The sequence below is a fragment of the Doryrhamphus excisus genome, chromosome 12 (genome assembly GCF_030265055.1).
Source record: "Doryrhamphus excisus isolate RoL2022-K1 chromosome 12, RoL_Dexc_1.0, whole genome shotgun sequence".
Lineage (NCBI taxonomy): Eukaryota > Metazoa > Chordata > Actinopteri > Syngnathiformes > Syngnathidae > Doryrhamphus > Doryrhamphus excisus.
Window position 1 is genome coordinate 10,001,869 of NC_080477.1, and position 24,889 is coordinate 10,026,757.

The 24,889-nt window shown below is 40.6% G+C and overlaps 1 protein-coding gene across 1 annotated transcript in view; it reads right to left on the minus strand.

The window, feature by feature from the left end:
• Positions 1–24,632, minus strand: part of pde8a (phosphodiesterase 8A) — a 54,873-nt gene extending 30,241 nt beyond the window's left edge. The window contains exon 1 of the mRNA XM_058089495.1: positions 23,188–24,632. Coding sequence (XP_057945478.1) covers positions 23,188–23,340 — 153 coding nt within the window. The 5' untranslated portion in view covers positions 23,341–24,632. The remainder of the gene's footprint in view (positions 1–23,187) is intronic.
• Positions 24,633–24,889: the final 257 nt, after the last annotated feature.

A 24,889-nucleotide genomic window follows, 5' to 3' on the forward strand; every position in this document is an offset into this window, starting at 1 on the left:
ATATAGACAAACAACCATTCACACTCACATTCATACCTATGGACAATTTGGAGTCGCCAATTAACCTAGCATGTTTTTCTCCGGAGTACCCGGAGAAAACCCATGCATGCACGGGGAGAACATGCAAACTCCACACAGAGATGGTCGAGGGTGGAATCGAACTTGGGTCTCCTAGCTATACTTACGCTCAATAAATAGTGTCAACCAAAACGGACCAATTCTCGCATTTTAAAAAGGCCTAAATGAGGTCTGCTAAATCCAGGTTAGTGACATGAAATGAATGTAACTCATTTAAAACATTAATATATTAATTATTTGCAAAGTACAGTGGTCCCTTGCCACTTTCTGGTTCAAATTTTGCATATTCACTCTGTCACCGTTTTTTTTTAAAATTATTAATAAATCTCACAGTTTTGTGGTTAAATACAGCTTACTTTTAGTCAAAAATATGCAATTTTTTTCTCTAAATTAAGCATTGTCAAGCATAAAAATAGCTACATTAAATACAAACATAAGGCATTCAAAGACGCTGTGAAAGATATGTTTTGTTTTGATTAGAAAGGACGTAGACGGGAAGAGTTCTGGTTCTTTCCTGACTACACTCCATGAACACAATCATGAATGAACACAAAGACAGCTTGCTGATTCGAACTTTAATTTGATGTTATTTCACACTTATATGAGAGAGCAAACTGTTGCACAAACACACCAAGATCTAAGAGACTTGCAAACATTGATTGGATGTACAATCGCAGTACGAAAGCCTTAACGATAAACTCATGGACGCCATCATGAGGAAAATAAATCAGTATGCAATATTATCAAGGTTCTAGCGGGTGATATGAAGCCACTGTCGGAAGACAGTGCCGCCTTGTGCGCCACTCAGATCGATTAGTGTCAACTTTGTTTAGTGACCTTACAAAGCCAACAAAGAGGTCTTGAGAAGCCCACAGCCTTGAATGGGTACCATGAGGTGCCGTTGTTTTTGGGTGAAGATTCACTCTAGAGCAGGGGTCTCAAACTCAATTTACTTAGGGGCCACTGGAGCTAGGGTCTGGGTGAGACTGGGCCGGGACTGGGCCCAGACTGGGTGAGACTGGGCATCAGGTTTTCCCAAAAAAAAAAAAAAAACAAACGCATTTATTAAAAACAAAAAAATTTAAAAAACTTTTCAACAAGAGTACACACTTGTGACATCCCATCACTAGGTGAGAGACTAATATTAACGTATCACTTGTTCCTGTGTTATTAGCTCTGCATGGAATTATGTTTTACTATGGCAGGGGACGGGGCGCACGGTGGACGAGTGGTTAGCATATTGGCCACACAGTCAGGACAATCGTTCAAATCTCTGCTTGGGCATCTCTGTGTGGAGTTTGCATGTTCTCCCAAATAATCCGGTTTCCTCCCACATTCCAAAAACATGCTAGGTCAGGGGTCTCAAACTCAATTTACTTGGGGGCCACTGGAGCTAGGGTCTGGGTGAGACTGGTCTGCATCAGGTTTTCCAAAAAAAAAAAAAAAACGCATTTATTAAAAACAAAAACATTTAAAAAAACTTCGCTTTGGTTCCAATTTTCTACAAGAAAAGCTCTGATAAAACATTCCACTGTTCTGAAATATCTTACTTTTTATTTTTATACACAAAATAATATGAAAAATAAATAAACAAATCAAGATTAAAGAAAATCAATCAGTAATAAATAAATATAATAATAATAATAAAACGGCAAATAATAAAAACTTAAGAAACCACATATAGTTGGTGGGTAGACAAATTATTTTTTTCAGATTAAAATTAACAAAGCATTATTAGAGCCCTGTAGACATGACAAAACACGACTATAGTCACATTTATACTCTTTTTATTTACAACATATTACGCAACTGCAGGGTCTTGAGACATATGCTAACTCGCAAACTAGAGAGCTAGCGACCTAAACGGTAGCCTTCAAGTTATTTCCTTTAAACTTAAATAGCCAAAAACGTACCACTTCCACACGGATAGGGAGGATAACTATTAACAGTTATTTAACCTTTAACATGAACATTAATCAAACGTAATCATTTTTTCTGGGTACATGATACCATACAGCATCCATATCAAACTTGCGCGGGCCGCACTAACATTAAACTTTCATATCAAGGCGGGGGCCTCAAACTAGTGTCCTGCGGGCCACATTTGGCACGTGGGCCGCGTGTTTGAGACCACTCCTCTAAAGCGAATGGAAAAAGTGTCATTCATTCTAAGTCATCGTCTGTGTGCAAATGTTATGAATATTGGTAGTAGAACTTAACCAAACGTTTGAGCATTTGTGCTACTTAGCGTCCATGTTCCTGGTGGTCACAGGTACATTGCGAATCGATAAAGGAATCGTATACAAAAAGATTCAAAAGGAACTAAAACAGTGAGAACTGGATCTCAACAAGTAAAAGTATGAAATGAGTTAATACACTTGAGTGAGTTACTAAAGCATCACAACTTCCATGTTTTATCTTTTGGACCGTTCACATGTTGGACAAGAACATATAACCCAAGACCACTTTGCGGTGCTAACTGAGTTTATAAAGTCTGGAAAAAAAAGGGTCATACTCCCCCTGTTGTCACATTTGATTTTGATGATACTACTCATGTGTGTCAAAGCAAATAGCGCGGCCATCAGTGTTATAAATTATGACTAAATGTTCAATTCAGCCATTCATTTTCTTGGCGATGTGAAACAGAATGTTCTTTCTTATAAATGTGACCGCTAAGTAAATGTCCCTGATGGGAGACAAACTCTCCCTCTTTCTCTCTCTCATACATACATACATCGTCACAAAATCCTGTTTTCACTCTGATGCCGATTGTTAGTGAATTAGCTGAGGTTGAGGCCTTGACGTAAGGAGTTTGACCACAAGCAGAGTGAACATGTTCCTTCTCCGACCAAGCAGACTTCCCTCCCAAAGCGACACAGTCAAAACCATTGCAACACACACACACACACACACACACAAATGTAGCATGTAGAGCACACTCTGTAATGAATCAACTGAATATTTGTACGCCGTAAACATCATAGTGGCACCGAGGCAAACAAGGCATAGGAAGCGAGTGAGCATGTAGGCCAGCGGGCGGGCAGTCTAAACATGGTATGTGCCAACCACCTCCATGCTCATTCTTCCTGCTATATGTGCCCTTGCAGAGCTCCAGACTCATTATTTTCTTAAAATTTTAATAGTGTAAGCAGAAATACTCAAACAACAAATGACAACTGTCTTCTCTAGCCACGCTTTTTCATGTCCACAGCTTCTGGAATGTGTCATTGGCACCATCATATACACTATAACTCAAATACCGCACTCTTCTTCTTTGGTGTTTGTCTCCTTTCTTCCTCTTAAGGAGTTCATGTGGGTTGAGAAACTAGCTCATTTGCTATGCTGAAGTGTGGGGCACAGATTTGTCAGCAACAAAAAAATATTCAATAATTAAATAAAATGCGGCACGGCGGTCTAATGGTTAGCGCGCAGACCTCACAGCTAGGAGACCAGGGTTCAATTCCACGGCCTCGGCCATCTCTGTCCGGTTTCCTCCCACATTCCAAAAACATGCTAGGTTAATTGGTGACTCTAAATTGTCCATAGGTATGAATGTGAGTGTGAATGGTTGCTTGTCTATATGTGCCCTGTGACTGGCTGGCGACCAGTCCAGGGTGTACCCCGCCTCTCGCCCGAAGACAGCTGGGATAGGTTCCAGCACCCCCGCGACCCTCGTGAGAAAAAAGCGGTAGAAAATGAATGAATGAATGAATGAATAAAATAAAATCTGCATTACCAATAACTGGTAAGGTTGCCAACATCCATCTGTCCATTTTCTATGCCGCTTATCCTCACGAGGGTCTCAGCTGTCATTTGGCAAGAATCAGGGAGACATATAGACAAACAACCATTCACACTCACACTCATACCTATGGACAATTTGGAGTCATCAATTAACCTAACATGTTTTTGGAATGTGGGAGGAAAACGGAGTACCCGGAGAAAACCCACGTACGCACAAGGAGAACACCCAAACTCCACACAGAGATGCCCAAGCGGAGAATCGAACCCAGGGATTCCAACATTTCATTCATTCATTTTCTATTGCTTTTTCCTCACGAGGGTCGTGAGGGGTGCTTGAGCCTGTCCCAGCTGTCCTTGGGCGAGAGGCAGGGTACACCCTGGACTGGTCGCCAGCCAATCACAGGGCACATATAGACAAACAACCATTCACACTCACATTCATACCTATGGACAATTTGGAGTCGCCAATTAACCTAGCATGTTTTTGGAATGTGGGAGGAAACCGGAGAAAACCCACGCATGCACGGGGAGAACATGCAAACTCCACACAGAGATGGCCGAGGGTGGAATTGAACCCTGGTCTCCTAGCTGTGAGGTCTGCGCGCTAACCACTCGTGAAAATCACTAAACACACCAGAATAGTTGACAACCCAAGTGACGAATAAGATAATTGGGTCTACAGTAAAGCATGGTGGTTGAGGGCTGCGTGTGCAGTCCAGGTAGTGGGGAGCTGTGGTTCATTGAGAGTAACATGAATTCAACGCGAAGTGTTTAACATCCATATAGTGTTCCTTTTTGGAAAACTTTAACATATTCAAAGGGTTGACATCCAAACTTCACAGCATGAAGATGACTTTTTCTTTCTCCTGTGACCACATCAGCGCTGCAAGTCCAGTGCAATCATCTTCTTCATGACTTCATGTCTCCCTCTACTTCTCACTGAATCCACTGCCATAGTTCCCTATGACCATATATCCTGCTCCCTGTGTATCCGGCCCTATGGATCTCCTCCTCTTTCTCATCCTCTCATCCTCATCTCGGGCTCATACATACACACTACACCATACACGTTTGGACAGTGGCTTTCCACTAAAGTGAAAAACAGGAAATTGGATGACATTGTTCAGTGTGCCGACGTCAGCAGTGAGAGATAGAAAGCGTAAACAGCTTCCTCCGACTCAGAGTTGGGACCAGGATGCAGGGAATCTTGGGATGTGTTTGTGCGGGAAAATATACTTTGTGGCTTTTTAACAACTATCCGATTCTACTGAACCACTGGCATGGTCACACTTGGCCACTCCATCTGAAAACACAAATACAATCACCCTAGGACAGGGTCAGCAACCAATCTTCAACCTCCTTGTCGTGGCTCCCTTTGCATTTCTTCAACACCAATTAAGCTAGCACAGGGGTCTCAAACACGCGGCCCGTGGGCCAAATGTGGCCCCGCAGGACACTGTTAATAGTTATCCTCCCTATCCGTGTGGAAGTGGTAAGTTTTGGGCTATTTAAGTTTAAAGGAAATAACTTGAAGGCTGCCGTTTAGGTCGCTAGCTCTCTAGTTTGCAAGTTAGCATGTGTCTCAAGACCCTGCAGTTGCGCAATATGTTGTAAATAAAAAGAGTATAAATGTGACTATAGTCGTGTTTTGTCATGTCTACAGGGCTCTAATAATGCTTTGTTCATTTTAATCTGAAAAAAATAATTTGTCTACCCACCAACTATATGTGGTTTCTTAAGTTTTTATTATTTGCCGTTTTATTATTATTATAATATTTATTTATTTATTACTGATTGATTGATTTTCTTTATTCTTGATTTGTTTATTTATTTTTCATCTTATTTTGTGTAGAAAAATAAAAAGTAAGATATTTGAGAACAGTGGAATGTTTTATCAGAGCTTTTCTTGTAGAAAAATTGGAACCAAAGCGAAGTTTTTTTTAATTTTTTTGTTTTTAATAAATGCTGGCTCTTTAATAAATGAAAACCTGATGCGGCCCAGTCTCACCCAGACCCGAGCTCCAGTGGCCCCCAAGTAAATTGAGTTTGAGACCCCTGACCTAGCATGTTTTTGGAATGTGGGAGGAAACCGGATTACCTGGGAGAACATGCAAACTCCACACAGAGATGCCCAAGCAGAGATTTGAACGATTTTCCTGACTGTGTGGCCAATATGCTAACCACTCGTCCACCGTGCGGCCCGTCCCCTGTCGTAGTAAAACATAATTCCATGCAGAGCTAATAACACATGAACAAGTGATGCGTTAATATTAGTCTCTCACCTAGTGATGGGATGTCACAAGTGTGTACTCTTGTTGAAAAGTGTGAATCCAATATGGATGAATCAATGTTCCTCATTAGGCCTGATTAGGAGGAACAATCGCAGTAACAGGTGTGGGACGTACACTATGTACCAGACAGACAAACAGACAGACGTCTCGCTCACACAGCGCAGAGACAAGTGACCAACTAAATGGCACGGTGTGGCACACCAGCTTCGCTACACGCTGAGCTACTCAGATAGCGGCGCATATAGCCCATGCTGTGTGCGTTAGCTCAAACTGAATTGCAGACTGCTCTGAAAGCTTCCATGACAATGGTCTTGAAAAACTGTAGTCCAAATGGAAACTCTCATTTATTAATTCCTTCAATACCAAATACGTAGTTATACGTTTTTTTTATGTTTTTTTGCACATCAGGCTAAAATAGGTGATGATGCAACTCCCCACTAATGCATTTCACTTCAGAGCAATTTCAAGCCATAAAAACAGCCACTAGGTGCCAGAAATGCAATGTGCAGAGATCATGTGAACAGAAAAAAACGCATATGACAGAAAGGAGGAAGAAGGCTACGCATTATAGGGATATTTTAACGCATACATGTGCATACACGCACAGTTCTACATTAATACAACAACCAATGATTAAGCATCATCATTAAAATCACACTTTCATACAAACCAGAGAGTCTAACAGTGGGCAACCGCCTGCATATCACTAACACGGCGACCCTTAGTCCGCCAGGCAGAAGACTTTGGGTGAGTCATTGGCCTGACAGAAGGAAACTAGGCCACTGTGGTTCAGTTAGTCCTTGAATATCCTTGTTTTTGCCTCTGTATTTCTACATCTTCCTCACTGAACAAGACTGTTTGAATTCAGTACAATGAAAGGGCTAACAACACACAGCAAGAATTATATTCAAGTTCAATGTCAAAGCGTAAAAATCGCTTCGATTTTACATAAGGTGACCAATATTTTTAGCTGTTTTGGACGTTTTCTTGTCTTCCCAGTATGGTAACATCTAATCAGTCATGCGAAAGAGTGCAGACACATGTTTACATATGCATTGGTTGTATTTTGGGGAAAGCTTCCAGAGTAGGCCGTGACCTTTATTCTGTGTGTGGTGACATCTCACTGACCTCACCAGATAGCAGCCAAACAGAAACATACATAAATAGAGTATAAACACACATTCAGCAGACTGAACTTGGCTTGGAATTCACTTCTGAATGACGCCAGTCGCGTTCAAATGAAGTCTGTAGAAAAGGGTTGGTAAATTATCCTATTGTCACCCGTTGCACATGCATCACTTTAAATGATATATAAAACACATCTGAACCAGTCATGATGTGCTATATATATCACTATATTGACACTTACTATGGTACCCATTATGTCATTGGATGGTCATATCACCTCGTACTTCAGTACGAGGTGCATTATTTAAAAAAATACAAAAAAAAAAAACTGTATTATGGAAAGCAGGAAGTGCACAAATTAGGAATTAGGAATTATGCAAAGGTCCCAACATGATTGCACTGTTTTTCATATTGTCCTGAATCGATTTTATATTCCACACCTTAAACTGTATTATGGAAAGCAGGAAGTGAACAAATATAACAGTTACTGATTGTAAAAGTACCAGATGGAGGGGTAGGATTTAATAAGCTTTGCTTCTTTCTACTCCTTTTGGACATGTGGAACTGTGAACTGATTATGTGATGCATTCAATCTGATGCATGTTCAAATGAAATAAAACCATTACCAAATATCACGTAGACAAAGACCAAATAAACAAAACTCACGATCCATGCACCCCCAATGATTCACCTCATTTTTCCCAAGTGAAACAATACATTGCGTGCATAAATCTAACTGCTACTTTTGATATAGTTTTCTGGTATTAAAAAGTGAAAGCCTCATTCGGACTCAAACACCGACCTGTCAGTGTGTCAGAATGTGTGATGTAAGAAAAATGTGTGATAAATAAACAGGTAGTCTTAACTTCAAGATAAAACCACCATGAGCATGTTTCATTATTAACCCATGAAGTGCCAGAGTTTATATTACTATTTCAAAAGGTTGGGGATTGAAAATGTTAATAGATAAATGCATTCTGTAAATCAGGGAAAATCATCTTTTGTTATGAGAATAAAAGTAGTCAATTTGTATTATAGCTGGGATAGGCTCCAGCACCCCCGCGACCCTCATGAGGAAAAAGCGGTAGAAAATGAATGAATTAATTAATGAATTAGTATTATGAAGTAACCAGTTTTGGGCTGACATCACACTGAATCCGTTATGGTTCCATTGCGCCCGCCCGAAGCATTCTGCAGGCTCACACTAGCTCCGTGCGGTGGAGCTCTGTCTCTGGCGGCCGTACGGCATAACGGAAAGAATCTGTTTAGGGTCTACCCCTTTTTTTCTCAGACACCGCAGAGACTGGAGCACCCTGTTATGGGTTACCGCAGATGGAGCGGCGCTCTCCGTTGCGTCTACCGTAGTCAGTGTGAGTGGCACTTTATGGATTCAGTCTGAGCCCACGGTCAGAAATGGGGGGAGAGCTGAAAATAATTTCATAATAATGCCTGCTACAACTATGGCTCATTTGTTTAGACTAATATAATAACCGAGTTGTCATGTAGCTATATAAGAACTTAAGCGATTTTTAAACCATTAGCCCTGAAATTGAACTACAATCTTTTTTGTTTTTATTGGGGAATTTTTCAGGGACCCACTCAATTCAACAACAGTGGGACTCGGGGACTCACTAACCTTTGAAAACCTACACCATGACTGCAAGAATACTAAAAAAGTATTCTGCATTGGATGTGAGGGTAATCTTAGCAGTGTGACTGCCTAGTGTATACATTGACATTAAAGTCTTCCTTCGGCTTGTGACACTGCTTATAAGCCAGCCTGCTCTAGTGGCGCCAGTGTATATGCGAGCCGTGCGTCATTATGCAAAGGAGAGCGAATGAGGCCTAGCAGAGCAGCTGAGTGACGTGGCGGTGAGAGACTGTGTCGAGAGCGCTGGCCTACAGGGACATGGAAGAAAGAGCCGCACCAACATTCCATAAGCATGGGCAGCGTAGATGGAAGCAAACTGACATGTCATTTTGGGGGCTTTCAAACAACTGATCATCATGTATTCAAGAGGTCACGTGCATTACTGAAAAGCATTTATATCAGGGGTCTCAAACACGCGGCCCGCGGGCCAGATGTGGCCCGCAGGACACTAGTTTGAGGCCCCCGCCTTGATATGAAAGTTTAATGTTAGTGCGGCCCGCGCAAGTTTGATATGGATGCTGTATGGTATCATGTACCCAGAAAAAATTATTACGTTTGATTACTGTTCATGTTAAAGGTTAAATAACTGTTAATAGTTATCCTCCCTATCCGTGTGGAAGTGGTAAGTTTTTGGCTATTTAAGTTTAAAGGAAATAACTTGAAGGCTACTGTTTGGTCGCAAGCTCTCTAGTTTGCGAGTTAGCATGTGTCTCAAGACCCTAATAACAGTAAAAAAAATTGCAATAAATTATATTTTGCACTGTTGGATCTTTAGAAGGTTCTACATAGAGCTTAAAAATGTAAAAAGAAATGGGAGTGCGACCAAAAATATTCTGAGTAAGCAATTTATTACAAGCAACTATTAAAGTGAAATAGACCGTTCATCAACTGGTCCAAAAAGCTAAAAAAAAAAAAAAGAAATAAAACCCCCTTAAAAAAGAAATCATTTTTTCAAGAAAGGACTCGGTAATGAGCTATGCCAGTCTTAATTCACCTCAAAAATTGGTTTGCTTGATGCCAGTGTGTCTATGGGTGGTGGTGTCCATTTTTGTTAACTTCTTGTCATTCATCCCCAAATGTTCTGATTTAGCTCAGGGGAACACCCAGGATGGTCCAAAGGAGTGACGTTATTCCTCTTGAAGTCCTTTATCAGGGAAGCGTTGCAGAGTTAATCCCAGTCATTACCGCACAGATCATGGTCAGGTCATGAGGGATTCCCCCTGCAACATCTCCACATTGCTAACTGCCATTTGACACCCCTGCACAATCTGAATTTTCAGTGTTTCACTGACGGGGAAAAGCACCCCACATCATAATAGCGGCTCCTAGACTTTGCCTTGTGGAAAACATCTCAGGTGGGATCTCCTTGTCATACCATACTGTTGGAAACCATGTCCCATAAGTGGTGCTCTCATGAAGATGTTTTTTATTCTTAAAACCCTTCTCTCACAGATGCTGTCAGATTTTTTGGACTGCACTCCGCACCAGCAACAACCTTCACTTGGGCAGAGGATTGTCCCGTTTCTTGACAGCCTCTGGCCCAAAATGAATCCACAGTTTTGGCAAAATTATGGCTTTTAAAGGCTGTGGTTTTAAACTTCTGGTCACCTGACGAACAGCCAATTTCAGTTTAATGGTTGTTTGCAATAAATTGCTTACTTACTCCCATTTCTTCTTTTTTTTATTTAGAAGTTCAATATCCAAAAATTGCAAAAACTGGTCTTAAAATATTGATCAGCAGTCTATCCTGAAAAAAACAAAAAGTAAAAGCTGCAAATGGTGTCGCAGTCTAGACATACCTGCTTGAAATGTCCTATGCTCGAACCGACCACCACGTTATGTGTGGCCAACTAAACAATGAGTCAGGAGACAGATGATCAAGCAGCCCAACACTTTCTCCAATGTTCACCTTCAAGATATTTCTGTCCTTATCCAGATTACTGGGAAATCCCGTAAGACCTGGACAATCCTAAGCCATGCAGGGCGAGGTAGCAGCCCCTTACTAAAACCTCCTCTTCTATAGCTACCCTACGCGCCCCCAGCATCATCAGAGTCCAGTTTTATGAAGAGCCTTAAGTTCCATTTCTTTCTCTCTTAAAGCTGAAAGCAAACACAACATCTGAGTGTTTCCTCTTAAAGCAACTTTATTCATTACACATACACCTGATAGTTGCTAATCTCCATCTTTAGTTGGAGAAGTGGGTCAACCGCACTGCGATACATGGAAAGCTCTTGAACAAGCGCAAGCACTCAACATTGTCCTTCCACGCATTCGAGGTAAGGCCAAAGGTCAATAAAGTAAAAGTCCAAAGTAAAGAAGCTTGGCAAGATGAAGTGGGATGCTGCTTGGACCAGTCACACAAGACTTTACTGTAATCTTACCAGGAACTTTTCCATTGCAGGCAGCCCCTCCTCCTTCAATCCATGTCATCAAGACTCGCAAGCTACAAAATAGGATTGTTATTCTTCCATAACTTATGTTGCCAGAGCCATACCCAACTGTAGTTATTATCTCGCTGGCGCTGCAGCCTGAGAGAGGATTAGAATTAACAGTACGCCCACTGTGGCCCCACCAGCCACACTCCACGAGCAACTTGACATGGCTCCACCTCTACCTAACACAACTTGCTTGTTTTTGACAATATCAGAGGAGGGCTATCCAAGAAAAGGCATTATATAATCACTGGATTCCCCCCTCCCTCTCTTATTCACCTGCTAAAACAGGAGTACTGATGTCACTGTCGCATGAGGGATCAGTGACTGACATGAGCTACAGTGCCGGGCTTGGACTTGGCACACAAACCACACTTGACATATACTGGATACTCATCGCCACGCACACAGGCATATTGGAAAAGGAAACAATTGCGCTTTCATTTAGCCATGTATTGAAATGCAAGAGATGATCTATTGGTTGTCTGGGGAATACATTGTGGTCTTCTACAACCGTAAAATTGTTATGTATTCTGAGAATCTTTGACAGTGAAGCTATGGCTGATGAGTGTAATTGATAAGTACTGCCCCAAAAGTGAAGTTTTATTGTTTTCACCCCTTTTTGTTCATAATCTAGATTACACAAAAACTACACCATATATTTCAATAAAATGGAATAGTCTCACTCACAGCACGGCTCCAGAATACAAATTTACAATTAGAATTACAAATTTCCCCATTGAGGGACGAATAAAGGCATATCTTAATCTTAATAACTTTTTTTTACTAATAATAATAATACATTTTACTTATATTGCACTTTAAATTACGGAAATCTCAAAGTGCTACAAAGAAAGCATAAAACCTACAGTGAAGCGAAAAAACAACACAGCAAAAGGTATATGTATATTTATTAAAAAGAAAATTAAAAAAAATACTAGGACTAGGAGCACAATGGGCCCTAACGTAAAATTTTTCAATGGCAAGCAGGAAATTTAGGGTCGCACACAAAATTGACTTGCAAAGTAAATATTCACATTTCCTTTCATTTTCACAGTGTGACTGAAACTTAAAGGGGACCTATTGTGATCATTTTTCGACCCTTTGTACCTTTGTATTGAGTTGTGGAGTCCTATAGAGCAGCTACACACAATAACCCGCACAGAAAACGTTCTAGATCTTCCAGAATCTGCACCTATTCCAGATGTATTTCCTTAGATTTGTGCTTCCTGCCAAAAACGGTCTGTTTTAAATTTATTCCACCCGCCTCTGAGCATGCCCACTTTGCTGTGGTTGGTCACACGCCCAACGTTTCTTCTTAACTATGAACCATATAAGGAAGTCCGCCCCTCTGGGACATCAGTGGTGTAGTAGTTGGGCCACAATTCAAAGTTATTGTTGTACACTGACAATGTAATTATTCCCTAAAATATATATCCAAGTTTAATTTATATAGAATTGTCCACAACATCCTGTAATAATAATTGCTTAGGTGTATAATCATGTTTGGGAGATACTGTAAAAAATACAAAACACTTAGCATTATCTGCTTTATGGCTGCCAAGACATGATCATAGTCTAGTATCATATGTCTGAAAATGTGCAAATTGTACTCAATGCAAAGCCAGAGTGTGATGTGAATATGAATGTGAAGATCATGTGATTCATCAATTCTAATTCTGACTGTACTATTCCAGTGCTGGTTATATCAAGAAAAGAACTGTGTGGGGCAATTAAAATGGTAATAAATTAATCTATAGAAAGAACCATAAAATGTAATGTTGAAAGGCTACAAACCAATACATAGCACGTGGGTAGCAAAGTGACCATTGAAGCCATAAATCACAAATGGTGGTCAAATGGATTCAAAAACGTTAGCAAATGTTAGGGGACAATGACAGCTTTTACAACACTGTCTTGACTGGGAGTTTCAAACAGGAAATGAACAGCAGTCTCCCACACCAAAGTCCGGTGTTTGTGTTAGACGTTCACAAGCCTAAACCCGCTTCCCAGTCCCAACTCGGACTCTCTCACCACACAATGACATCATTTGGTTGCCTACGGTCACAATGACTACAGCTGCAAGATGGAAACTCTATGACTTATTCCATCATACTATCTATTTAAAAAATAGACTTGTTTTGTCAACTTAGGATTTGAACTGAAAAATTGTTCAAACCCCCAAATACGTCCTTGAAACTACATTTTGCCATCTCTGCTAGCTATGTCCATTCAAACGAGAAAGGAGACACACGTTTTGTTATCTTAATGCAGGCCTGAGCAGGTAAATGAGTGTCTTTACTACAGCCAATAAGCTGCAGGCCTGTTCACTTAAATCCAGTGAGGCTCTTTGCTGCTTAGCGCCTCTTAAGTGAAGAAAGGCTGTAAAAATGAAGCAGTCCCTCATGGGCCTTTCTGTAAAAAAAAAATTTGCTACAGATCACCTGCCAATTTTCCCAATTAAGTGGCTGTTGTATTCATGACTATACTTTGAAAATCTTGCCAAGGGAAATGTTGTCCAACAGTGTGTTTTTTTTTTCTGGCTACATGTGCAGTTGTTGGAAAGTATTCAGTTGTGACCTCAAATCTGTGGCTCTGACAGTATTTGAGATTTGAACATGAGACTATTGTGGTATTGGTATACGGTTTGCGCCAGTTTCCTTAATTTTGGGGGGATCGTCCAATCTTACATATGAAACCAATCTATCTCTGCAAAGGTGTAAAAGTCAGCCACCATCCCCTTTTGTTCTTCAAGACTAACAGATAACAATTGAGCTAAGAGTAAAGCTAAAGCTATCCGGAGCAGTGAGTCGCTGTATGAAGCTTATGTGTGAATAGAGCAAACCTCCTACAAAGAAAATGACGGAGTTCATAACATTAGTCATCATGCATTTCTTCCCATTAAATCATTTCATTGGCCATGGCTGCCAGGATGCTGCAATGATTGAAACAGTATAGGACGACTATAGAAAACTGATCCGGGACTTTGTCAACTGGTGCGACGCCACACCACCAAGACCAGGGAAATTCACACCTACAAATACACCCCTACGATTTTATGAAGTATACAAATAAGACGCATTTTCCAAAAAACTGCTATTCTAAATACAACCACTGGATGGCGCTATAGTAATTGTGTTAAGCAAGCAAACCGTTTATACCAGCGCAGAGCAAGTACAGTTCAGCCAGCCACCTTGTGTTTTATAACTTCCAGATTTAACATTATGTGCTTTGGCACCCTCATTACCCCAATAGGGCTCAAGGTTTGTAGCTTTTTACAAGGCTCTGCTGATTTTAAATGTTATATTGTCATATTGTGATACATCCTAAAAATATTGTAATATATGCTAAGGTCCATATTGCCCAACCCTATTTTATATTATTAATATCATGGTATATTATAGAATGTGAGTGTGAATGCCGTTTTTCAACATAGAGATTTCACTCTATAATTCATTCATTTTCTACCACTTATCCTCACGAGGTTCGCGGGGGTGCTGGAGCCTATCCCAGCTGTCTTCGGGCAAGAGGCGGGGTACACCCTGGACTGGTCCCCAGCCAATCACAGGGCACATATAGACAAACAACCATTCACACTCACATTCATAATTCATTATTCATTCACAATTTAGAGTCACCAATTAACCTAGCATGTTTTTGGAATGTGGGAGGAAACCAGAGTACCCAGAGAAAACCCACGCATGCACGGGGAGAACATGCAAACTCCACACAGAGATGGCCGAGGGTGGAATTGAACCCTGGTCTCCTAGCTGTGAGGTCTGCGCGCTAACCGCTCGTCCGCCGTGCCGTTCATTCTATAATTCATTCATTCATTTTCTACCGCTTTTCCTCACTAGGGTCGCGGGGGGTGCTGCGAGAGGCAGGGTACACCCTGGACTGGTCGCCAGCCAATCACAGGGCACATATAGACAAACAACCATTCACACTCACATTCATACCTATGGACAATTTGGAGTCGCCAATTAACCTAGCATGTTTTTGGAATGTGGGAGGAAACCGGAGTACCCGGAGAAAACCCACGCATGCAAACTCCACACAGAGATGGCCGAGGGTGGAATTGAACTCTGGTCTCCTAGCTGTGAGGTCTGCGCGCTAACCACTCGACCGACGTGCCGTTCATTCTATAATATTACATGTAAATATGTATAGCAATATTCTTTTACTCTTTATATGTAAATGTATTTACTATTTTTGTACTTTCTAACAGAGAGTAATGTTGACCGGAGTCAATCACACATGGTCAACAAAGCTGATTCTGACTGAAAATATACACACTATATAGACACAATGTTGCGATTCTTAGGAAAAGATTTACATCAACATTAGCAATATTCATGTTGCTAATATGTAAATAGACAGTCAATAAAGTATTGTATTGTATTGCCCTTTTCTAACTTTTTTCCACATAAAAACAACACTGGCCGCATTCAAAAAATGTCAGAAGCACCTCAGTGACACGATTCGGTTAACAAGGCTTTTGTTAACCATTGTGTTGGCTCTCCTCATATCAAAACTGGAAACATACTTAACACACCAGTACTAGCAAGTAGCAAGGTGACACAATGCACGCCAGATGACTATGCAATGAGTTCAAATCCTTTGAACCAACAGACATGGCGTGTTCTGTACATGGTGTACTTTTCAAAACCACTCCAAGACCTTGAGCGGTCTTCGTACACAGCACATGACATCATTGCTCTATTTGCTGTATCCAGACATACATATGAAGAAAAATTGTATTTTGGTGTAAACAGTAAATAAATGGGATGCTACCAAATGATTTAATATACAGTGACATAAAAGCTGCCAAATATTATGAAGCAGAAAACAAAAGGATACTATGATTTTTGTGAGACTGTAATTGGAAACCAAGTGCTGAACATGTATGCATATTGACTTTCTCTCAGGCTGCAGCTTTAAGGCCTTTTTTGCCATTTTGGACGCACAAAATGATGATATTTGATGCGTTCAAGAAAAGTAAGAGGCTCATTCACACATTAATGACACGCAAGGAGTAACTTGGAAACTGGGACCGATTTTCATAATCGAATCGTTCGATTTTGCTCATAGTCGACTAATATTTGAATATACATACACACTGTGGAGTAGTGTTTGCTCCCTTCCTGATTAGTTTCAGATTAAACAAATATTAGTGAGCAAAAAATGCACTTTTTAATTGAAACTTTTTATTATTAAGGGGGAAAAAAATCCAAACCTACATGGCCCTGTGTGTAAAAGTGATTGCATCCCAGTAAAAACATAACATTAATTGAGATCTATCAGTCTGGAAAAGATTATAAATGAGGATGTCCCCATCCGATTTTCAGCTTCCAATCTGCGTAATTTGAAGACCGGATAAAATTGGCTTTTGCCACAAGATCGGGCTGATCCGGTTGCCATATAACATTTGTAACTCTGGGCCGCACTCAAACACGGTAGGTGTGGTGATACGCCTCAAACTGGTTGCCACTCGACTCCTGCCACCCACAGGAAGAAGAAAACGCAACACCACCATGCAGACATGTCCGCGGTGTATTATGGTGAAGTTATAGTAGCATACAGCATAACATATAGTATACATAGCTACAATCGTAGTTCCCCCCTCACTGTGCCCGGACTGCTGCGTCATGGTGCAGCGTGCTAGCATGGGCAGTTGTGCTATAACTGCTGCTTGTTTATACTGCTGACTAATATTTAATTGTGTTTGATGATCTGAAACATTTAAGCGTGACAAGCATGTAAAAAAAAATAAGGGAGGAAACACTACTGTATCTATATATTAGGGCAGTCAATCGATTTCAATATTTAATCATGATTAATCACATTTTGTCCACAGTGAACTCATAACTAATCACATTTAATAGCAGATTAAAAAAAAATTGAAAAAAAAAAGTTGATTGTTTTCACCCCTTTTTGTTCATAAGCTGGATTACACAAAAACTACACCATATATTTACATAAAATGGAATAGTCTCATTCACAGCACGGCTCCAGAATAACTTTTTTTTTACTAGGAGCACAATGGGCCCTAACTTAAAATTTTTCAAATTTAGGGTCGCACACCAAAACTGACTTGCAAAGTAAATATTCACATTTCCGCTCATTTTCACAGTATGACTGAAACTTAACGGGGACCTATTGTCATCATTTTCTGACCCTTTGTATTGATTTGTGGAGTCCTATAGTGCAGCTACACACAATAACCCGCACAACTTTCTAGATCTTCCAGAATCTGCACTTATTCCAGCTGTATTTCCACAAAATTATGATAATTGATGCGTTCAAGAAAAGTAAGAGGCTCGTAACTTAGAAACTGGGACTGATTTTCATAATTGAATCATTAGATTTTGTTCATAGTCGACTAATATTTGAAACTCCATCCATCCATGAAAAATGGACTCACTTTCATGGCATGGATGAGACAACGCTGACTTTGCACAAAATAAAGAGTGTCCCACGAAAATACAACACACAGAACGGCACAAAAGACACACACAGCCACCTTGTTTGCCACTACATTTGTGGAGAAAACCATTTTTGCCTACAAAAATATAGTTTTTTCTATTCCAATGCTAATTTTGTTCTTCAATCATGACACGTGTGTTTAGTTTATGTGGTTTACTGTCCACATTGTTGTGCTGCTCAACCTTAGCTGGGTCATTGTGTGTCTCTTTCTGGGGATTAGGTCACTACTACTACTACTATAATACACTAAATTTTTAATCATTCAAGTAATCTTTTTTTAAACTTTTTGTTTTATCGCTTGCTTCTTCAATCTACCCGTATCTTTAAACACCCGCTTCCTTTTTCGTCCTCTGCGTAGATGATGCAAGCGATTCTTCGAAGTAGGTCCTAGTAATATGTACAGTAAGTGACATTATCTGTTTGGATAAGCACAATAAAGCTGTTTTTGAATATTTATTTTTGTTATACTTCCACTTATAATAACTTTGATCTACTTGAGAGACACGAAATGTTGTATTTCTTGAATGAGTTTAAAACATTGTCACTGTTTGCCAGACCTTAAAATAAAATCCTGTAATCCTGTACAGTTGTGCTGCACTACATTGTTTTTGCAACATTACTGGTTGCATATTAGTTCAAATATACGATACTGGAAAACATCCACCCATTTTCTATACAGCTTATCTTCAGAGTCACAGGCGAGTTGGAGCCTATCCCAGCTGAAGGATGCAAAATACAAACTATCAAATTAATTATTGGAGAGAAACTAAGAGAAATAAGAAAAACTACACAGAATGAAGAGGACCACTGCCTTTCTACTTGTGCTCACATAGTCAGCCATCTTTAAATACCACCAAGAATACATTGGGATAAAAAAAAAAAAAAAATCTAAAAATTCACAACAAGACGTTAACCTTCAAGAGGCCGCTTTTGCAAACATATTTTACAGTGATGAGGTCATCAGTCAATGGACGTTGTGCGCTATTATAACTATGCTCAACTTACTTCCTCTCACTCCTGTGCCACAGGAGATCAATGACATGGCCGCTGGACAGGAAGGGAGGACGGGGTCAAACTGCAGTTGACGATAATGTTTAAATAAAACACAATGAGCAGCTTAAGTCATACCTCAAGTAACAGTTTGACATGATGGAAATTGTTCTTACTCTGACATGAGCGCTTTAACATCTCGGAATGGAAATCACTTTACCAATACATATTTTCAGCAGCTCTTCAAACTGGAATACTGGAATATTGGAATAATGTCAAGGAAAGATGAAACACAGTAGGGGTGCATGTTTTGACACATTTTTCTATGCAGTAGTTCAGAAGTAGAAGTGTTAATAAAACAAGGCTAAACACCATGACTGTACTATAATGAATGTACTGTGGTGATAAATACAGCTGCCAATTATCCAGAGACAAATGAATTAACGTTGGCAATGATATCCAAGAAGCGGTACTTCATAGCTCAAGAGCACAATGTTTGATATCCTAATAAGAGAACGCAAAATAGAACCAATAAGTTCCCCCACTCCACTGCATCCTACAGGAACAGCCCAGTGGATTAATTAATCACCATGCAAAGTCTTTGTCCTCTTCTGGAATATATTACTCATTGGTTTTCAACGTAGACTACAGACATGCACACACACTTAAAAAGGACACAAAACAGTCCAACAAGTGAAATTTTCAAATCATGACATTCTCACTCATACAGATGTTCAGTTAATAAACATATATCATCCATTATTGTAAACCTTACAAAATGCCTTCAGACACATTTTAAGGGAGCAAATTATTGGCACAGGGCTAGCTCCGCCTCCAAACCTCCTGCTAGCTTGATGTTGATATTCTCCTCTGATTTCAGATCAACATTTGCAGTAAGAGTCATTATCAGAATAGATTCCGTATGCCAGACTTTGTTTGGAAGTACACTTTACCAGTCAAAAAAACTACAAAATGTAGTAAAGGATGCAAGTTTGAACACACCCATACTACTGTTTTCAAAGCATACATGAGTGTTGTGTCTACTTCTAAAAATGGGACAATTTACTGCTGGAAAGTCCAAGCTATGAAGGAATGACTACACCGTTTACAGTTTGTTACAGTAGCCTTCATCTTAGCATTGATGCTAAAGGGTGATAGCAAACCAAATTGCGGGGTTCATGTCAATGGAGGATCCCATCGACACTCTTGGAGAGTGAGCAACACAAATGGAAAAATCAAGGCCAGACAAATGGCGGCGTGTTTGGCCGAGACCCGTGGTTGTCTGTTTGGTCCTAAAAATGCCCACTATCACAGGGCCTTGTACTTGAGCCTTATCATCCCCAAAGCAGCCCAGATGGTAACGTAACCTTGACAAAGACTCATGACACACTCCCAAAGCTCGATTCATGTTTCTCACACTGCAGAAGCCTGAATACGCTCTCGTGAACACACTCTCCAAAAGATTCAGCACAGCTTTAGAGTTCGTTTGACTCTGCTTTTACTGAACTTCACTGTGGTTATGACCAGCTGTGTGTGGTTGGAGATGATAATTATCATCCTTACAGGGATGGACATGTGGGCAATCTTCAGAACCACAATGACTCAAGCCAGGGCATACGTGCTCCGTGGGATAGGAAACAGCAACACTCTGAATATTGCACTAAGGCAACTGATTATTTTACAGTTTACAATATTTCCTGAAATGTGTTTTATGGTCAGGAAGTCACCATTTCCACAGGAGAGGTACAGGCCCGTGCCAATATCGCAGGCTGCCATTAATTCTGTGTCCAATTATCCAAACAAATATTCTAAACCAATGGTCTCAAACACGCGGCCCGTGGGCCAAATGCGGCCCGCAGGACACTAGTATGAGGCCCACGCCTTGATATGAAAGTTTAATGTTAGTGCGGCCCGCGCAAGTTTGATATGGATGCTGTATGGTATCATGTACCCAGAAAAAATTATTACGTTTGATTAATGTTCATGTTAAAGGTTAAATAACTGTTAATAGTTATCCTCCCTATCCGTGTGGAAGTGGTAAGTTTTGAGCTATTTAAGTTTAAAGGAAATAACTTGAAGGCTACCGTTTAGGTCGCTAGCTCTCTAGTTTGCGAGTTAGCATGTGTCTCAAGACCCTGCAGTTGCGCAATATGTTGTAAATAAAAAGAGTATAAATGTGACTATAGTCGTGTTTTGTCATGTCTACAGGGCTCTAATAATGCTTTGTTAATTTTAATCTGAAAAAAATAATTAGTCTACCCACCAACTATATGTGGTTTCTCAAGTTTTTATTATTTGCCGTTTTATTATTATTATTATATTTATTTATTTATCACTGATTGATTGATTTTTTTATTCTTGATTTGTTTATTTATTTTTCATCTTATTTTGTGTAGAAAAATAAAAAGTAAGATATTTGAGAACAGTGGAATGTTTTATCAGAGCTTTTCTTGTAGAAAATTGGAACCAAAGCGAAGTTTTTAAAAAAAATTTGTTTTTAATAAATGCGTTTTGGGTTTTTTTTTGGAAATCCTGATGCAGCCCAGTCTCACCCAGAACCTAGCTCCAGTGGCCCCCAAGTAAATTGAGTTTGAGACCCCTGTTCTAAACTAGCCGTTTTTGCGAGTATTGAGACAGATGCAGCAGCTTGAGAACAATTAAGAAATGTACTTTCCAAACCTGTCAGTTATGTTTATAGGCTAAATTAATTAGTTTAAAAATTACAGAGCATAAAGAGTCTGGGTAAAGGGGAAAACAGGAAGTAGGGAGGCTAACAGCGCCACTTTGAAGCACCTTATTGATCATCAAGCAGACTGTTTGATTTTGTTTTTTTGCAAAAGGACCTTTTATTTACTTCAGATATTTCCTAAGTGTAAATAAATGTAGGTTTTTGTTTAATTTCCATACATATTCCACTGGAAATGAAGGTCAATGAAAGTACCTGCCCTACAATTTGCTAACAACAAAGTCAGTTGTTGCCCAAGTCTTGACACGGTACTATACGACTCAATTAGGAATCATCTAAGCCAGTTTAATGCACCAAATATGAATGCACGTATAAAGGCCTGAGTTGGAGAATGTTGGCCACCAACCTCTAAAATGTGGTTGATTATTTGCCAATTCATTTCCTGTTCAGCAACTAGTTGATCAATCAACTAATTGCTTCAGCTCTACCTGCTACTGACACCTACTGGAATGTGGTGCAGCTAAAAAAAAATGTGCATGAAAATTGTTCATAAATGTTTAAAAGGGGCTTTAAAAGTGTGGCGTCCACACAATCCCCAACACGATCAATAATGATTATTGATCTAGTCTCTTAATGGCAGAAACACAGACAAGTGGAAGCAGCATGTGACCTCGTTTCTTGTCAATCTGATGCGCTGAAATAATGCAAATTAGAAAGTCTACTTTTCTACACGGCGGCCGGACTCAGCTCATTGCCGCAATGATGTACAGAGGACGCTGAAGATGACACTTTATGGATTCAGGATTAACCATTTCCAACTGAAGCAGATTTGTATACCATTAGTCTAACTCAATCAGGGGACTAATTCAATCAAAGGCACAGTGGGCGTCCTGACATGGGGGGCATCTGTCACGCTGCCTTCTCACTGCATCCTGCATTGACATTTAGCCACAAACTTCACTTTAACAGAAGCCCTCAAATACCTCAGAAATACACAGAAACGCACATACTTTGCAAGATTATTCTGCATCTAAATTAGATGTAAATGCAAACATTATCTCATGTGCTCATAACTTCACTTTCACTTGCTGCATCTTTCTCAATTGTGCTGTATAGCAAAAACACCAATGTGCATGTGTTAGCTCTTACACAACATGCAAATGAGAATGAAATTGATCATCCCCTTGATGGGAAGCACATCTCTTTTAGTGGCGTCCAAGCAGCACATCTCATTATGCCACTCTTAGTGTAATTATTCGTGGTCCAATAGATAAATGGGACTGGTAGATTTTGGGATGATGCAACATGCTCAGAGCACACTTTCTGCTAGTGCGCCACTCAATCCTCTCTCGGACCTACTTAACTCCATTTTTCATCAAATATACATTTTTTTTACAAGTACACACAAGTGGTGAGACACAACATTGTAGCATTTGGAAGCTAAATATGTCCAATTTAAAAGGTTGACATATTATGCCTCTAAATACTACTAAAAAGTGCAGTCTTTGCCATACAGTGAACAAGTGTAACAGGAATTAGAAGACTGGGGCCTTTTGACCGTCCACCGGGTTTATGTATGACCTTTCAGAAAAAGCAGTACAGCAGTATATTGACATGTACTTTGGAGATACAGTGCAGTTCAATGAAAGCCACCTTGGATGTACAGCTTGTTGCATGCATTTGAGTGTGGGTTCCCTCACCTTGCAGCTCTGGGGTTTGAGGGGTAGTCCCGAGACAGGATTTCCTTGATGCTGAGTGGTGTTAGTCTGCTGGGGCGAGTGGGAATCCTCGGACTCTTTTCCACTGTGGTAGACCACCCTATCAGAGATATGAATACTTGAAGCACAGCCCATGCTTCAACCCACTTCAGCTTTCTTTTCCGCTTTTTGCACAAGTGCTTTACTTTGAGGGCCACCAGAGTGTCATTCGCTCAGTTTTTTTTGTTACCAACGCAGAGGGTCCATTCTCTAGGATTAAATACATATATGTCATCTGGGCCACAACAAAGCCACTTCTGCAGCTGCTCTATAAAGAGGCATGAATAATATATTTTCTATCCCCCCCAGCAGACCAACAGGAGACCGGGAAGCTGATTTCCTCCCTCTTGTTTTTCACATGAACTTAATTGGAGATTTTTTAATCAAAGCAGCAGTCCTTCTTTGGGGGGAAAAGTTGACTTATTGTTCAGTTGGACTGTTCTGAGTTCCCAAGGCTCCTCTTCTCGTCTTCCTCGTACCACATCACCATTTTTTTCATGATTCTTTTTGTGCTCAACTTCAGTCATCAAGTAGGCCTGAACACACACACACTCGCACGCACACATACATACACGCACACACACACACACAGTGCAGCCTCATGCAACAGTTTTATCCATTTCTGCTGTGCAATCTTGCAACCGTCGTCGTCCTTCTCCAGTCTGGAGCCATCCAAAAAAATGTGATTATTAATAGTAAAATGCTAAATTTTGTGCTTCTTTTTTTTAACAAAATCTGGTGGCCCACTTCAGCCGAGGACGGCCAGTGTACGCGTTCTCAGCACACTTTGCTCCAACACTGAGGCGACCATCATTATCATCTTCATCAACAGGCTGCAATATTCACACTGCACGGCATTCATGCGGACAGTCGTGCCAAAGCATTCCCGGTGCAATAGAATGCAACTCCCCATGTATCAGCTCCGCAATTGACCAGTGGAGGACGCGGAGGGGCCAGCCGGCGTTCAGGCATCCGATACCCGCTTCAGGATGAGCCCAACCCGCGTGCAGTGTCTCCAGGCTCCTCGCCGTTGTCTCATTCCGGCGGTGGGAGAAAAAAGGTAAATGTGGACGCTGTCAAATTCTACAAACGTGAACGTAGAATGCCAAAAAAGGTGGAAAAAAATGGCAGTCGATGTAGACAAGTTTCGTATTTCCGTGCAGGATGATTAAAGGTGGCGAGGGCGCGAGGACAAGCCGGAATGAAGTCGCCAAATGGAGCTCATTTTTAGGCTTGTCTTTTCTCTGCCTTGCTTGGCGTTTGCCCTTCCATTTCTTCGCCGCTGCTTGACAGCGGCACATCCAATAAAAGCACCCGCAAGGATTGACCTACAGCCTTTACTGACGTTAATGCAAATGAGCTGAGCGCAGCTAATGGGAGCCTCGCTCCGGCCGCCTGTGGGTGGTCCTCCACGCTGAGTGGGAACTTTGAAAAGACCAACAACGCTGGCAGCCCTTTTTCGCCCGGATGGATGCTTGGAAAACGGCTAGGATCCCCGCTTTGGAGGTGCAGCATGACCCTGTGTAAAACGGTAGACATTTTCTTTCATAAAATCTCACACATATTAGAATGTTTAGTTGTTTAGGTTCAAAACTGGAGGTTGCTATTCCCTGTGAACTACTGCAGTGATTTTCAACCACTGGTG